The sequence below is a fragment of the Oratosquilla oratoria genome, chromosome 24 (genome assembly GCF_046742065.1).
Source record: "Oratosquilla oratoria isolate Oo_2021 chromosome 24, ASM4674206v1, whole genome shotgun sequence".
Classification (NCBI taxonomy): Eukaryota; Metazoa; Arthropoda; class Malacostraca; order Stomatopoda; family Squillidae; genus Oratosquilla; species Oratosquilla oratoria.
This window is the reverse complement of record NC_134800.1, coordinates 31,904,308-31,921,400: the sequence shown is the minus strand read 5'-3', so window position 1 is coordinate 31,921,400 and position 17,093 is coordinate 31,904,308. Positions and strand designations below refer to the sequence as shown.

Below are 17,093 nucleotides of genomic sequence, written 5' to 3'. Positions count from 1 at the left end.
TTTACATTCATACACTTTCAGTTACATGACAACTTCAAATTTGATAGTAATAAGGATCTATATCCCATTCACTCAACTTTCGCATTACAAATAATTTGATAATTACTTAAGATGTACCAATGGCAATTTGGAAGTTCTGAAACATTCACGCTAACACGGATGTACAAACACACATACAGAATTTCTAACTACGCATTTATCTGAATCTACATGTAGCATAATGCTAGCAACTTAGAGTACAATAAGTCCACATTATTCTTAATACTTGAATTTGAATAATGTGGACTATATAAATCCAAATATTGGATCATCTTAGTCTCCTTTCACTTCAAATCTGTAGGATTTTACTGGATGCCATCTCATGTCGGCATCCCTAGCAACGAGCTGGCCGACAAGGTAATTCGGGATGCAACATTGATCCCCTTCAACACATCCACCCTACTGCTTACAAGAAAATTTTATTCTGCCCTCAGTTCCACATTACATAACATATAGGTGAGAGAAATACCCGATAATCCACTTAAAGTGCTCTATTCCAGCGAAGTACACTACATTTCGTTTTAGGAAAACGAAGACCCTATAGTACCATTATAATATTTGGTATTATCGCAATATTCCTCAAGAATAGAAACGCTGGTGAATTGTTCGGGACAAACTGCAGCTATCCAGAGTAAACCTAATAAAGTATGCCGCCGTCTGATTTCTTGTATGTCCTACTTATAGAATGCCCCTCGTTTCTTCTATTTTAAATCTCCATCACTCCTCTTAGGACTCCACCTCCTTTCTCATGCCGTAATTGCGGGGGATAAATATGCCACTATCATGCCCTGTATATGTCATAAGAGGTGATTAGATGAAATTGAGCGAGGAGACCAGGGATGTCCCATTCTGTATTTTTCTTCAGCGAGGAGTCAAGTCATTCTCTTACTCTTCCACCTTCATTACAGTTGGAAAAGGGCCCTTGGTGCATACATAGGTACAGAAACGAACTAAAATTGTCATTATTTTATTACATGTCTTGGCAGGATCACAATTAACAGGCAGAAGGCATTGAAATATGAGTTGACCTACCACATCCTGATGGTCTAAGAGGATCCATGTTTACCAACGATACTTAACTACTGCTGGTAACATCAATACTTTAAAAAGTAAATGATAGTATTTCACAGCTGCTGACTGTAAATAGTGAAATCATTGACAAAATGATAAGTATTATAAATGCAGGAACGGACAGACAAGGTAGATCATTAACTTCTAATATTGTCCAAGTTTAGTGATTTCAAGGCTAGGTGTGATAGTTGGAGTATAACTCCTTTCTTGTATATTATAATTAGGTAAAACATACATACACACAGCTCGATAGTGTAGTGGTACTGAATGTCGAAGGTCTATATAGTTGGACGTTGCTATCTATATAATTTAACCGTCGAAACCCTTCATTAGGATTGAGGCGTGTGCGCCCGCCACGGCAAGTCCTTGTGCAAATGTATAGTACATTGGATTTTCCTTGGTTCCAGTTAACCCTTCTAACATGTAGACTCTCTCTCTCTCTCTCTCTCTCTCTCTCTCTCTCTCTCTCTCTCTCTCTCTCTCTCTCTCTCTCTCTCTCTCTCTCTCTCTCTCTCTCTGTCTGTCTGCCTGTCTCTCTCTCAGGGTGGGTCAGGTGATTTTAGTTTAAAGACGAACACATTTTCTAATATAAAAACCTGCAAATATAATGACAAGGATTAGATAAGGCACATTTGGGCAAGAATAACATGCAACCCAGTCTATGATCAGATGCTAAGCTACAGAATAGTGTATGGCATTGTATGAGGGTCATTTTGAAGATGGCGTAAATTTCTACAAGAGTCTTCGATAGAGACGAAAGAACTCGGATGTTCCACACTTATGAATGACACGACAAACCGCTGTAGGATTTTTCGGCGAGATGCGTCACGCAAATATTACGTTATCGTTATGCTTATTAGATAGTTTGTTAGCCATCGATGCAAACAAAAGCATGGTGTTGACAAACTCGGGAAGTAGGACTACAGTAATTGGTGCGACGCGTCCGAGTTTCGTGTCGCTACCAAAGACGGTCTCTAGTATGTTTTTCTTAGGGTAATAAAGGATTGAAGTGGCAGCACGTTGCTGAATAAAATTGTTTGGTGTTAACATGAAACATCAAGGAAGTATTTAGATAAATGAGATATACAAGAGACGTATTAATCCTTTAATTTTTTTAAAACATCCCTGCACTAGATTTCTGGTCAAGATACATGAAGGTGAGCTGTAGGTTACAGATTCTGTTCTGGTTTTCTTTAGAACCTCTTATTCGACTTGGGCCAGAATTTTGTGCTGACAGGCTCTGATGGTAAGCTATATCAATCAAACTTTTTTGTCGGATCAAGTTATTGTATATTTTGTTCTGGCTAATGATAAGCAACTTCATTCAGCATTGGGCAAAACTTTATGATGATGAAGTTGATAATTAAATAATGAATAATATGGGTGCTGCTTGGCGACTTACCAACAACAAACAACAATATAAACATATTTGTAATTCAACTTATGCCCTTTTATAGGACACTGCCTCCACGAAATCGTCCGAAATGCATTTTTACGGCACTATGACATAATTCATCGGAGTCCATAAAGCGACGCCATATTCTGCACGGTTGCTTCCCGAGTCATCCCGACTAAGTTTCTCCCACCTGACAGCCATAAGAAAATTTAACAACAACCGACATAAAGATTTCAGAAAATCTCCGTACAACAGCATGATTGGCAGCTATCCATGCTATAGTATATGAAAGCGTTTAGTATTATTTCTGATAGTCTTCCATTAAATAATTAAAAGCATTAACCTACTACATTGACGGCATTTTGATAGATGTAAATTTGTTTGCCAATCATAAGCTTAAAAATTGCTACCGATGTTACTAATTTGCGGTACTTATATGTGGGGTTCAAAATACTCAGAATGATGAAAGCTAGCCTATGAAATGGGAAAGAATTGCAGCTATGAGGCCGGCGAACATCTTTATGATATACCAAGATGTTCGCCCGTCTCATTTTTTTATATCTCTACCGACGTTATCATACGGTACAGGTTGATATTAAAAAAATCCGGCAACCTCAGGGCCTGACAAGTGCCGGATTTTGAAAAGCAAGTGAAATTTCATTGTTCACCACAAAATGAAAAAGTTCTACATATATTTAGTTAAACTGTTCTTCATGAAACATTGTGGGTTGTTTGATAAATCACCAGCGCCATCAAAACATAAACAGCGCCTCCAGAAAGCAATGGCGAGCCAATGTGGTAAATCTGAAAATGCGCTCTGAAACCCATACCAGAATTCTGAAGGAATCGGATTATCGATGGCCAGATTTTTGAAGATCAAGCTGTGCATATACATGGGGTTCAAAATACTCAGAATTATAAGAGCTAGCCGGTGATATAGGTAAGAATTGCAGATGTGAGACCTAACCTAACTATTGGTTAATATAATATTCGCCGGTCTTAATTCCTTATAAATCACTACTGACATTACTATCAATTTGCGGTATTTATTTGGTTATTAAATTATTTATCCATTTTCTTGTTTATATGTGTTTTAATTTACTCACATTTTACTTATGTGATATTTATATCAGTGGCGGATCCAGGATAAAAATTTGGGGGAGGGTGGCTAACCTGAATTTTGTAAATGTAGATGACGTTTTGGGGGAGGCAAACCTGAATTTTGTAACTATAAATGACGCTTTTAAAGAGATGTACTCTGAAGCACAAATACGATGATTTTGAATATAAATTGAAGTGTATGTTCTCACTTTAGTTTCTTTAAAAATGCTGGGCAAAAGAAATACTTAATCTTATATTCTAAGGATTTACCCTCCATGATATGTTGAATATACCTCCAATTATTCTCACTGAAGTATTATATTAAATACTGGTAAAAAAAAAATCTGCCACTGTATCACTGCTTTCTGCCAAGTACCGATCTACACGAGGAAAATTTCTCTACCTCTGCAATGAGGTAGTGAAAGAACAAATTAGGAGGGGGGTGCTTCAGATACCCCTCAGGCCCCCCTAGATCCGCCACTGATTTATATGTATACTTATCAATATATATATATATATATATATATATATATATATATATATATATATATATATATATATATATATATATATATATATATTGTATATATATATATATATATAATATATATATATATATACATATATATATTATGTATATATTTATATATATATATATATGTATATGTACATACACACACACATATATATATAATATATATATACATATATATTATATATATATATATATATATATAATACACACACACACATGCACACACATATATATACATACATATATATATATATATATATATACATATATATATACACATATACATATGCATATATATGTTATATATATATATATATGTATATATATACATGAATATGCATGTATATATATATATATGTATATATATACATATATAGATATATATATATATCTATACACCACACACACACACACACACGCACACACACACACACACACACAACGAAAAAGGAAAACCTGGTTTGTACTGTAGGGGTGGGGAGTGAACGTGAGTGCCCGAAATGGTATCTATGCAGTGCTAGTTAATTGTGGTAACTCGAAATTAGCAAAAATGAATGAAAACGACTCGAAAGCCAGTTGCGAATCAGAGCCATCTGGAGGCAATCCACTGAAACGCGATGTAAACAATAAACAAAGCGCCGCGTGTTACGACAATGAATTCTTAGGGTTTGGTAAGTACGAAAGAAAGAACTTAAGTAGATTATTAGAGATAGAGAGAGAGATGAGCAAAAATAGGACTCGGTGGGAAAATGAAATCATGGACTTAAGAAAAGAGGTAATTGGTTTAATTGATTGTTTATCTAAGACTAACCACGAAATTTCTGACCTGAAAAAAGCTAACTTGGATCTTACAAACGAAATTAAAGAAATGAAAAGAGACATAAATGAACTGAAGAATGAAAATGAAAAGAAGAAAACTAATGATAATAATAGCGAAAATCTAAAGCAAGAAGTGAACAACAAATTCCAAGAATTGACACAAAAGATCGAAGAAAACTTAGGTGGGGACAGTATCCAGGAAATTAAAAAGTGGAAAGAAAATATTGAAAATAAAGAAATTGCTTTCAAAGAAATAGTCAAGCAGCAAATGCAAGATAATGCAAAAGACACAATCATTCAAGTGATTAACGAAAAAGCAAATTGGGTCAGGGACACAGTAGATAGGAAGAAATGTATTGTGGTTTATGGGCTTAAAGAAAAACAAGGATTGGCGAGGTACATGAGAGAAAAAGAAGAAAAAGAGACAGCAGTAGAAATCCTTAATGAAATTCAGGGGGGAGATAGTGATTCAGGCACAGACTTAGAAGAGACTTACAGAATTGGTCGCTATACTAAGGATAGGAATCGACCTCTAAAGATAAAACTAAGGTCACAAGTGGTAGTAGAAGACATATTTGAAAAAGTAGGTAACTTGGCAAAGAGTGAAAAATACAATAAGATATGGATAAAAAGAGAAATGAGTACTGAGGAATTAGAAAAAGAAAGGGCGCTAAGAGAAGAAGCAAAGGAAAAAAACTTGAAAAGATCGGAGACAGAATGCAAAGAATTCCAGTGGAGAGTAATAGACTTGAGATTAAGACAATGGCGCTTCAAAACGAACAAAACAAGGGAAGAAGAAACCAGGGAGAAGGAAGAAAATTAAAAGTGGCCTATACCAACATTGACGGACTAATTTCGGGACTGAACGAACTCAATGATTATCTGTTAGAAGCAAAACCAGACATAATGGGAATTGTAGAGACTAAACTAAGAGGTGAAATACCATCCACTGTTATCGGACAAGGTTTATACAACTACTGGATAAAAAACAGGGACAAGAAACAGGGAGGGGGAATCATGTTCTTGGCCAAGAAAGACCTAAAGGTGACAAAAATTGCAGAGGGCAAAGGTAATGCTGAATTGATCATGATAAAAGTCGAAGGCAAGAATATGAAAAGTAGAAAGTTTGTGGTGACTTATGTGCCTCCAAAAACAAGCGCTTGGAAAGAAATTGAACATAAAAAAATGCTAGATGACACAAGAAAATCACTCAATGAGATACTAATGGGTAAGGGTAATCTGGTAGTTATGGGGGACTTCAATTGCAAAGAAATTTGTTGGGACAGCATGACAGTGCAAGGAGGAGATGACTCGTGGGGCAATGTACTGCTAGATATGACCATGGAGTACACAATGACCCAATGGGTCCATGAAAACACAAGGTACAGAAATAATGAAGAGCCATCGAAACTAGATCTAATATTTACAACAGAGCCTGAAATAGTGCATAAAGTCCAGTATGAGACACCAATTGGAAAGAGTGACCATGTACTCATCGAAACTATACTAAAGGAAGAAATAGACATAGAGAGGAACGAAAAGCATAGGAAAGGAAGACTGAGGTACAACAAAACAGACTTTACAAAACTAAAGACATTCTTCCGGAATGCAAACTGGGAAATATTTTACAGGGAAGAAACAGCAGTGGAAGAGAAATGGAATATATTGATGGAAAACTACAATGAAGGGGTAAACAGGCATGTACCAAGACAAAAGCGAGAGAGAGAGTACATTAAATGTTGGTTCAACAAAAGATGCAGTGAGGCAAAAGACAGAAGGGACAAAGCTTGGAAAAAGTGGAGAAAAGACAAAAAACAAAGCAAATGGCAAATTTATGTTAACTATAGAAATGAGTATGTTAATGTGAGAAGAGAGGAGAAAAGGAACCATGAGAAGGATATTATAGACAAATGCAAAGAGCAACCCAAACTATTCTATCGGTATGTGAATGGTAAACTTAAAAACAAACAGGAATTGGTGAAACTATGCCAAGGAAACATAGAATACACAGAAGATTTAGAGATGGCCGAAGTCATGAACAATCACTTTAAATCTGTTTTCACCAGAGAGAAAATACCGAATTGTGACATAGACAAAAACAAGAAATCTCCCCTCATGAATGAGTTTACAGCATCACTAAAGGAAATATCAGAACATTTATCAAGGCTGGATGTCAGAAAATCACATGGCCCGGACGGTATTGCAAATTGGATTCTAAAGGAGTGCAAAGAAGAACTAACAGACAAAATACACATCTTAATAAACAGCTCACTCAAAGAAGGAAAGATACCCGAGGACTGGAAAAACGCTAACATTGTACCAATACACAAAGGAGGAAACAAAGAAGAACCCACCAACTATAGGCCAGTATCACTAACAAGCACCATTGCCAAAATTTGTGAGAAAATAATCAAGAATAGATGGGTAAAACATCTGGAAGACAATGACATATTAAACCCAAGACAATTCGGATTCAGACAAGGAAGATCATGCTCCACAAACTTAATATGCTTTTACTCAAGACTAATAGACATAGTGCAAGAAAGAAATGGATGGGCTGATTGTGCATTCCTAGACTTGCAAAAAGCCTTTGACAAAGTACCACACAGAAAACTACTAAAAAAACTGGAACACATAGGAGGAATACAGGGAAACCTACTAAAATGGATAGAGGACTTTCTGACTGGTAGAAAGATGAGAGTAGTGCTCAGAGAAAAATATTCAGACTGGAAAGAGGTGATCAGTGGAGTACCGCAAGGATCTGTGCTGGCACCAATAATGTTTGCTATCTATATGAATGACATGGATGAGGACGTGAACTGCTACATGAGCTTCTTTGCCGATGACGCCAAACTGCTAAGGAAAATAGAAACTGATGAGGACTGTGAAGCACTGCAAGAAGACCTAAATAGGGTATGGAACTGGAGTCAGAAATGGGAAGTGGACTTTAATACTAAGAAGTGTAGCATAATGGAGTTTGGAAAAAGCAAAAACAGAATATCAGGAAAATATACAATTGGAACCAAAGAAGTAAAGAAAGTAGGATCCGAAAAAGATTTGGGAGTAATTATCACGAACGACTTGTCCTATGATATACAGATTAACAAAATTGTCGGGGAGACTTACAATTTGCTAAGATCAATAAAAGTGGCGTTTACATACTTGGACGAAGACATGATGAAAAAAATATTGGTTACATTGATAAGGCCTAGATTAGAGTATGCAGCGACATTGTGGTCCCCCAGTACCAAAAAGAATATAAAGAAAATAGAAAGAATCCAAAGAGCAGCTACAAAAATGGCACCTGCACTTGCAAACCTATCATACAAAGAGAGATTGGCTAAACTGGAGTTACCGACACTGGAGCAAAGAAGAGAGAGAGGTGACCTATTGACCATCTACAGAATCATGAAAGGCACAGAGGTACTCGATAGTGAGAACTTACTTAACTGGGACAAAAGAAACACAAGAGGACATGGAAAGAAAATAAAAAAACATAGCTATAGAAGAGAACTGAAGAAAAACAGTTTTCCTCATAGAGTTTTGGACACTTGGAACAAACTGGACAATGAAATAGTATGCGCAAAAACCATTCATGAGTTTAAAAACAAACTAGACACTGCAAGATACAAAGGCGGGACAACACGAGCATAGCTCCCCTTCCCGCAAAACACAACTAGGTAAATACAAAGGTAAATACATACACACACACACACACACACACATATATATATATATATATATATATATATATATATATATATATATATATATATACATATATATACATATATATATGTGTATATATATACAGTATATATATACACATACATATATATATATATATATATATATATATATATATATATATATATATATATACAGTATATATACTGTATATATATATATCAATTCATTCATTTGATTATTCTATTGACTGATTGTCTGGTATTAACCTATTTACTTTCTTACTTATTTACATATTCACTTATTCACTTGTTTACTTATCTATTGATTTTTATTTCTAAGTGTAGCAAATTGCAGTGTGTCTATACGAGATATTCCCGATAGAGTTCCAGAAGCGCATTTATAAAATGACTGCCTTTGGAAAAAATAACATCAAAATAAATGTGGCTGTGAGAAAAGTCCGTGACATCAGTTTGGGAAGCATCTATTTTACCCTGGTTTGAGCCGCCGTCAATATGAACTTCCGCAAGCCGTGGAACATTACCAGGGTGTCAAATTCTTACCAAGTCCCCTTTCGCATAACTACCTAGTTTAAGGGAGCTTGGCAAAATGCTTAAAATAAAGGATTTGGATAAATGCAATTTGGTAAAACGTAATTAACAAAGTGCAACTTGGTTAAATGGGGATTTAGCCCTAAACTCCGAATGTCTGACGCAGCGACCCAGTTACTCACCTTCTGAAATTTCCGGGCCCAATGTTGTGGTCGAGTTCTGAACCTCCGTCGTATCTGCTGTCGACTCCTCCGCAATAGTGGTCACATCAGGATTAGTAGAGATATCAGCTGTCGTAGAAAATGTGGAAGGTGGCAAAGTGGAGCTTGTATCCATGCTGGAGGTCAGAGTGGGATTTGTAGAAGAGTTTTGAGTTGTGGTTGAAGGAGTGGTGAAAAGTAGGCATTTGTCCTCAAATCGGTAGGCCCCTTCGTCGCACACACACACACCCTGTGGTTCATGGAACAAAGCAAATGGCTGTAGGTGACCGTGAAGGAGATTCAGGGCCTTTATAAAGGGCGGAAGCCTAATTTTGCGCATACGGACTATGTTCTCACTGAAATTGTCGTAGGTGTGAACATGATGTAATGTACTAAGATGCTTTTATATATATTTATATATACGGTATATATATATATATATATATATATATATATATATATACATGTATATATATATACATGTGTACATATATATGTATATATATATATATATGTATACATATATATGTATATATATATTTATGAGGTGTGAAGACAGAATGAGTGGTAGGGTGGTGAGTTTAAAACGCCAAGAATCCGTTGAAGTTTTATTTCTGACGTTTCGTCCAAATAGGACTTCTTCCTAGTTGGACGAAACGTCAGAAATAAAACTTCAACGGATTCTTGGCGTTTAAACTCACCACCCTACCACTCATATATATATATATATATATATACATATATATATATATATATATATATATATATATATATATATATATATATATACATATATGCGCACACATACACACACACACACACACACACACACACACACACACACACACACACACACACACATATATATATATTTATATATATATATATGCATACACATATGTATATATACATATATATATATATATATGTATATATATATATATAGTATAAATGTACATGTGTATATATATATATATATATATATATATATATATATATATATATTCATACCTATATATGACAGAAATTCGCTAATAGCAGCGACATCAATCCGATAATTTTTATGACAGTTGCATGCAGGATTCGAGCCCACTGCTCTCAGCCACCTGTAAGATAAACTTTCACAGAGCCTTAGACCACTACACCACAGAAGCTATAAAATAATTGAAACCTGGAATTGAACTGATTCCCGAGGATAGGAAAGATCACTAATCTGCGACCCCAATTCCTGATTTACTCAAGGACCAAGCTCACCAGTGGTAAGAGGTAAGGATCGGAACAAATCCCTTTCACGCTTATCGCCATTGTAACTATGAGAGAAATTCGCTAATAGCAGCGACATCAATCCGATAATTTTTAGGACAGTTGCATGCAGGATTCGAACCCACTATCAGCCACCTGTAAGATAAACTTCCACAGAGCCTTAGACCACTACACCACGGAAGTGGTGTAAGGCTCTGTGAAAGTATATATATATATATATATATATATATATAATTATATATATTTATATTATATATATATATATATATATATATATATATATATATATATAACGTAGAAACCACTGTTGGAGTAGAAAAGACTGGAAACGGGGAATCTATATATTTCGATTGCAAACTGCAATCCTCTTCAGTAGATCAAACTCCAACAGTGGTTTATACGTTATTGACAAATGTGTGATTACATTTTTCACCTGTAATATATATATATATATATATATATATATATATATATATATATATATATATATACATACATATACCAAGGCTTTTTCCCCCTTTCAAGGGAGGTAGCCAAAAAGGGAAAGGCATAAAAACACTCCCACCCATTTCATCCCTAAATACACTCCACACCCCTCCCACCCTCCCTCTCATCTGAGCACCTCCTGGATGACGGGTCATCCCTGCACCTTGCCCACCGCCCTGGGTCAGAAGCAGTGTCGCAAGACACAGCACATCCACAGCAAGGCCGCTTCATTTAATCGGCGACCCCCCCTCTCCGTCCCCCCTTGCATATAAGGAGAGGACGGGGAGAAATCCCTTCGGGCTGCGTCAAAATTTACTCACACATACTACCTCACCCCCCAACCCCCCCGCCCATTCCTCATGCAATCACAACATCATCCATATACAACCATTCTCCACTCACCTCTGTCTTCCGTCCTCTCCCTTCCTTCCTCAACAGACATTTCCCTCTTCCCCAAAGCCCCCTTCACCCCATCCATCCACCTCATCCTAGGACGTCCCCTCATGTTCACTCCCTCCACATCTGCCTTCCATACCTCTTTTACTAGTCTTTCTTCACTCATTCTTTCCATGTGTCCAAACCATCCTAATATTCTTTCATCAACCCTATCTCCCAGCTCCTTTTTCACCCCTGTTCTCCTCCTCACCTCCTCATTTCTCACTCTATCCAGCCTAGTAACCCCCACCATACTTCTCAGACACCTCATCTCAAACACATTCAAACTCCTTCTCTCTTCTTCTCTTATGTTCCACGTCTTATGTTCCACGTTGGCACAATCACTCCTTCATACAGTCTCCTCTTCGCATCCATTCCTAAATGTCTATTCCTCATTACACTCTTTAATCCACCAAGGCATTTACTCGCTTCTCTCAATCTACATTCTACCTCCACCTTCACTCCACCTTTTCCTGCTACACTTGCACCCAAGTATCTAAAACTATCCACTTCCTCCAGTCGCTCTCCCTTAATGTTCACTTCCAGTCTACTGCCACTTTCACCCCTTGTACATCTCATCACCTTACTTTTACCCACATTTATCTTTAGCTTTCTTCTTTCACATACTCTCCCAAACTCTGCCACCAACTTCCTCAATCCCTCCTCCGATCCTGCCACAAGCGCAGTGTCGTCCGCAAACAACAGCTGGCTCACCTCCCACTTTTCTCAATTTTCTTTAACCATCTCCAATCCCTGACCCACTACCCTAGCATTCACCTCTCGCACCACCCCATCCATGTATAAGTTGAACAGACAGGGCGACATAACGCATCCTTGACGAAGTCCCACCTTTACTTCAAACCACTCACTCTCTCCATTTCTAATCCTGACACAAGCTCTACTACTCTCATAAAAACTCTTGACAGCCCCCAAAAGCTTTCCTCCTATCCCATAAATCTGCATAACCTCCCACAGTGCCTTTCTGTCTACCCTATCATAAGCCTTTTCCAGATCCATAAAAGCCCAAAAAACATCCTTCCCCTTTCCTATAGCTTTCTCACATATCTGTCTTACCACAAAGATCTGATCTACACAACCTCTACCTGTCCTAAATCCACACTGTTCCTCACCAATTACTCCTTCTGTTCCTCTCCTAATCCTCTCAATCAATATCCTCCCATAAGCCTTCCCTACTACACTTAACAAGCTAATCCCTCTGAAACTACTACATTCACACTTGTCCCCTTTTCCCTTGTGAAGAGGAACTATACAGGCACTTCTCCAGTCCTCCGGTACTCTACCCTCTCTCCAGCAAACATTAAATAACCTCACCAACTAGTCCACCATCACTGTACCTCCCTTTTTCAGACATTCTGCATGGCATCCATCCAGACCAGGTGCCTTACCTGCTTTCATCATCTTAACAACTGCCTTCACCTCATCCTTCCTTATTTCACCTCCATTCTCCTCACTCCTCACTCATTTTCTTCGCATTTCCCACTGCAGCTATCTTTCCTTCCCTATCCTCCTTCACATTTAGCAACTCCCTAAAATATTCTGCCCATCTTCCCCTTACTGCTTTCTCTTCCATTATCATCTCTCCATCTGCACCTTTTACCTTTTCTTCTCTACTTGATTCTCCTCCTATTACTCTCTTAATTTCTTTCCAAAACATCTTTTTATTACTTTCAAAATTTTCTGTCATACTCTTACCCCATTTCACATCTGCTCTCCTCTTTGCCTCCTTTACCTTTTGCTTTACTTCTATTTTCTTTTCTGTATGCATGTACATATATACATGCGTACAGACACACACACACACACACACACACACACACACACACACACACACACACACACACACACACACACACACACACACACACACACACCCGAGGACTGGAAAAACGCTAACATTGTACCAATACACAAAGGAGGAAACAAAGAAGAACCCACCAACTATAGGCCAGTATCACTAACAAGCACCATTGCCAAAATTTGTGAGAAAATAATCAAGAATAGATGGGTAAAACATCTGGAAGACAATGACATATTAAACCCAAGACAATTCGGATTCAGACAAGGAAGATCATGCTCCACAAACTTAATATGCTTTTACTCAAGACTAATAGACATAGTGCAAGAAAGAAATGGATGGGCTGATTGTGCATTCCTAGACTTGCAAAAAGCCTTTGACAAAGTACCACACAGAAAACTACTAAAAAAACTGGAACACATAGGAGGAATACAGGGAAACCTACTAAAATGGATAGAGGACTTTCTGACTGGTAGAAAGATGAGAGTAGTGCTCAGAGAAAAATATTCAGACTGGAAAGAGGTGATCAGTGGAGTACCGCAAGGATCTGTGCTGGCACCAATAATGTTTGCTATCTATATGAATGACATGGATGAGGACGTGAACTGCTACATGAGCTTCTTTGCCGATGACGCCAAACTGCTAAGGAAAATAGAAACTGATGAGGACTGTGAAGCACTGCAAGAAGACCTAAATAGGGTATGGAACTGGAGTCAGAAATGGGAAGTGGACTTTAATACTAAGAAGTGTAGCATAATGGAGTTTGGAAAAAGCAAAAACAGAATATCAGGAAAATATACAATTGGAACCAAAGAAGTAAAGAAAGTAGGATCCGAAAAAGATTTGGGAGTAATTATCACGAACGACCTGTCCTATGATATACAGATTAACAAAATTGTCGGGGAGACTTACAATTTGCTAAGATCAATAAAAGTGGCGTTTACATACTTGGACGAAGACATGATGAAAAAAATATTGGTTACATTGATAAGGCCTAGATTAGAGTATGCAGCGACATTGTGGTCCCCCAGTACCAAAAAGAATATAAAGAAAATAGAAAGAATCCAAAGAGCAGCTACAAAAATGGCACCTGCACTTGCAAACCTATCATACGAAGAGAGATTGGCTAAACTGGAGTTACCGACACTGGAGCAAAGAAGAGAGAGAGGTGACCTATTGACCATCTACAGAATCATGAAAGGCACAGAGGTACTCGATAGTGAGAACTTACTTAACTGGGACAAAAGAAACACAAGAGGACATGGAAAGAAAATAAAAAAACATAGCTATAGAAGAGAACTGAAGAAAAACAGTTTTCCTCATAGAGTTTTGGACACTTGGAACAAACTGGACAATGAAATAGTATGCGCAAAAACCATTCATGAGTTTAAAAACAAACTAGACACTGCAAGATACAAAGGCGGGACAACACGAGCATAGCTCCCCTTCCCGCAAAATACAACTAGGTAAATACAACTAGGTAAATACACACACACACACACACCCGCACACCCGCACACACACACACACACACACACACACACACACACACACACACACACACACACACACACACACACACACACACACACACATATATATATATATATATATTGACGAGATAAACACCATATGAGGACGGAGCCTTTATTTGTACGACGTTTCGCTTATTACAGCTTTTTCAAGTACAAGTTGAGATACAAATGCTTGAGATAAGGGGAAAGGAGGGAACGGGGAGAGAAAAGGGGGGAAGGAAGAGGAGGAGGAGAAGGGGGGGGGTTGGACACTGGGAAAGGATGAGAATGCTGGCCCAAACGTCCGAAGGCGAAATGTATCTCAACTTGTACTTGAAAAGCTGTAATAAGCGAAACGTCGTACAAATAAAGGCTCCGTCCTCATATGGTGTTTATCTCGTCAATCTTGTCGGCAAACTGCCACTTTTAAGCATATATATATATAGATATATATATATATATACATATATGTGTGTGTATATATATGTATATATATATATATATATATATATATATATATGTATGCAGGGCCGGCCCTACCATCAGGCGAATCTAGGCGGTCGCCTAGGGCATCAGGCTGAGAGGGGCATCAAGCAGTAATTCCTATTTCGGTACTTTAATAAGCATGGTTTAGTCATTAACCGTCAGGCGTCAGACCAGTAACTAATTGGTTAATTTGCAGAAGCGTTTTGCCAAATTTCCCCTATTTTTCTTATTTTTCAATTTAGTAGGGACAGGGTGAGATAAGGTAACCCTGACAGAGAGAAAACACCGATCGAATGCTCTGGTAGAAACACTGTTTCAAATATCGCGCCACCACTCCCCACTAACACAGCTGATATCCTACGGGAACACCGAACACACGCCAGTCGCCAGCATTCAACTCCCGCCTGTGTTTATGAAGTAAGAAAATTGGGTTGTTTAGGTTTTCGATGTTATTTTTTTAAAGTTCTTAAATAGTGTTCCACGTCGGTGAATATAGCGTGATTGTATTGCGTTATGTTTCATTACAATACTTACCCATAATGATATGTTATAGAGTGAAACCAAAGGTAGAGGGGAGATTCAAATTGAGGTTGGAATGTGAGGTTGGAAACCGACCATAAAAATGTTTGGAAATATCGATGTGTGAAAATTTGATATTAGGCTAGACTATATATAATTTGAAATACTTGGAAAAACATAAGGTATTATTATAGTTTCTTCCTCGTTTCAACAACGGTAATTTTCACATATACCATCGGATAATCATCATTATTCGAAGCATTTTCTTCTCTATACTTAATGGGAAAAATCACGTTTAACATCACTAGCACTTACTGAAAATCTTGGGTCAGGTTATGTTAGGTTGGGTTAGGTTAGATTAGATTAGGTTAGGTCAGGTCAGGTATAGTTAGGCTAATTACCTTTAGCTCAGGTTAGGTTAGGTTTGTGAACACCAGGTGATTAAAAAAGAAATGAAACAAAAAATAAAATAAAAAATAAAATAAATAGCCATTTCCCCCAGAAACGAGTCATATTCGTTCATAGCACACTAAAATCTACCAGAAAAAATATATTTCAATCAAAGTTTCCGAGTCGGGGAAGAAACTATAAATTTACCAAACATAATAAAAAGTGACTAATTATGTATATTACTATTAACATGAATATATATGGTTGTGGTGGTGAACTAGGCCTAGTGTGTTTAACCCTTATATGAAAAGGAATAAACCCTAAAGAGGAATATATCTAAACTGTCTATACGGTATATACTCCAATGGAATGCATTAATTGATATTTATTAAGATTTGCCTAATAGGAATTAACAATAATCTCCTCCCAATTTGTGCTTTTCAGATGAGTAATAGAAAGCAGCCCTCAGGGGCGCAAAATCGCAAACGCAAAGCAGAACAAGCAAAGGCAGTAGCAAAACAAGAGGGTTCTTTTTTTAAGTATCTAAATAGAGAAAAAACAAGCGAAAATGGTGGTAAATCAGCAGGTAGTACCAATATTGAACCCACTGCAACTTTAAACACAGACTGTAAAGTAGATGTTGCACAGACTTCTGTTGGAGAAAAAGCTGATGGTATTGAACCTGCTGCTGTATCCGACATTGGAATTAGTGATGTGAATTGTGGAGATCCAGCAACTTGGCCTGACACATGCAATAATGTTTTGCGACAACTGCTTGTACAACA

General features: G+C 37.3%; 1 protein-coding gene across 1 annotated transcript in view; it reads right to left on the bottom strand.

Annotated features, from left to right (window-relative positions):
- Positions 1–2,224: 2,224 nt before the first annotated feature.
- Positions 2,225–17,093, bottom strand: part of LOC143038313 (uncharacterized) — a 71,636-nt gene continuing 56,767 nt past the window's right edge. Inside the window, exons 5-9 of the mRNA XM_076207335.1 lie at positions 9,382–9,649; positions 3,680–3,764; positions 3,337–3,387; positions 2,607–2,696; positions 2,225–2,414 (exon numbers count right to left, since the gene is read on the bottom strand). Of these exons, the coding sequence (XP_076063450.1) occupies positions 2,225–2,414; positions 2,607–2,696; positions 3,337–3,387; positions 3,680–3,764; positions 9,382–9,649 (684 nt within the window). The remainder of the gene's footprint in view (positions 2,415–2,606; positions 2,697–3,336; positions 3,388–3,679; positions 3,765–9,381; positions 9,650–17,093) is intronic.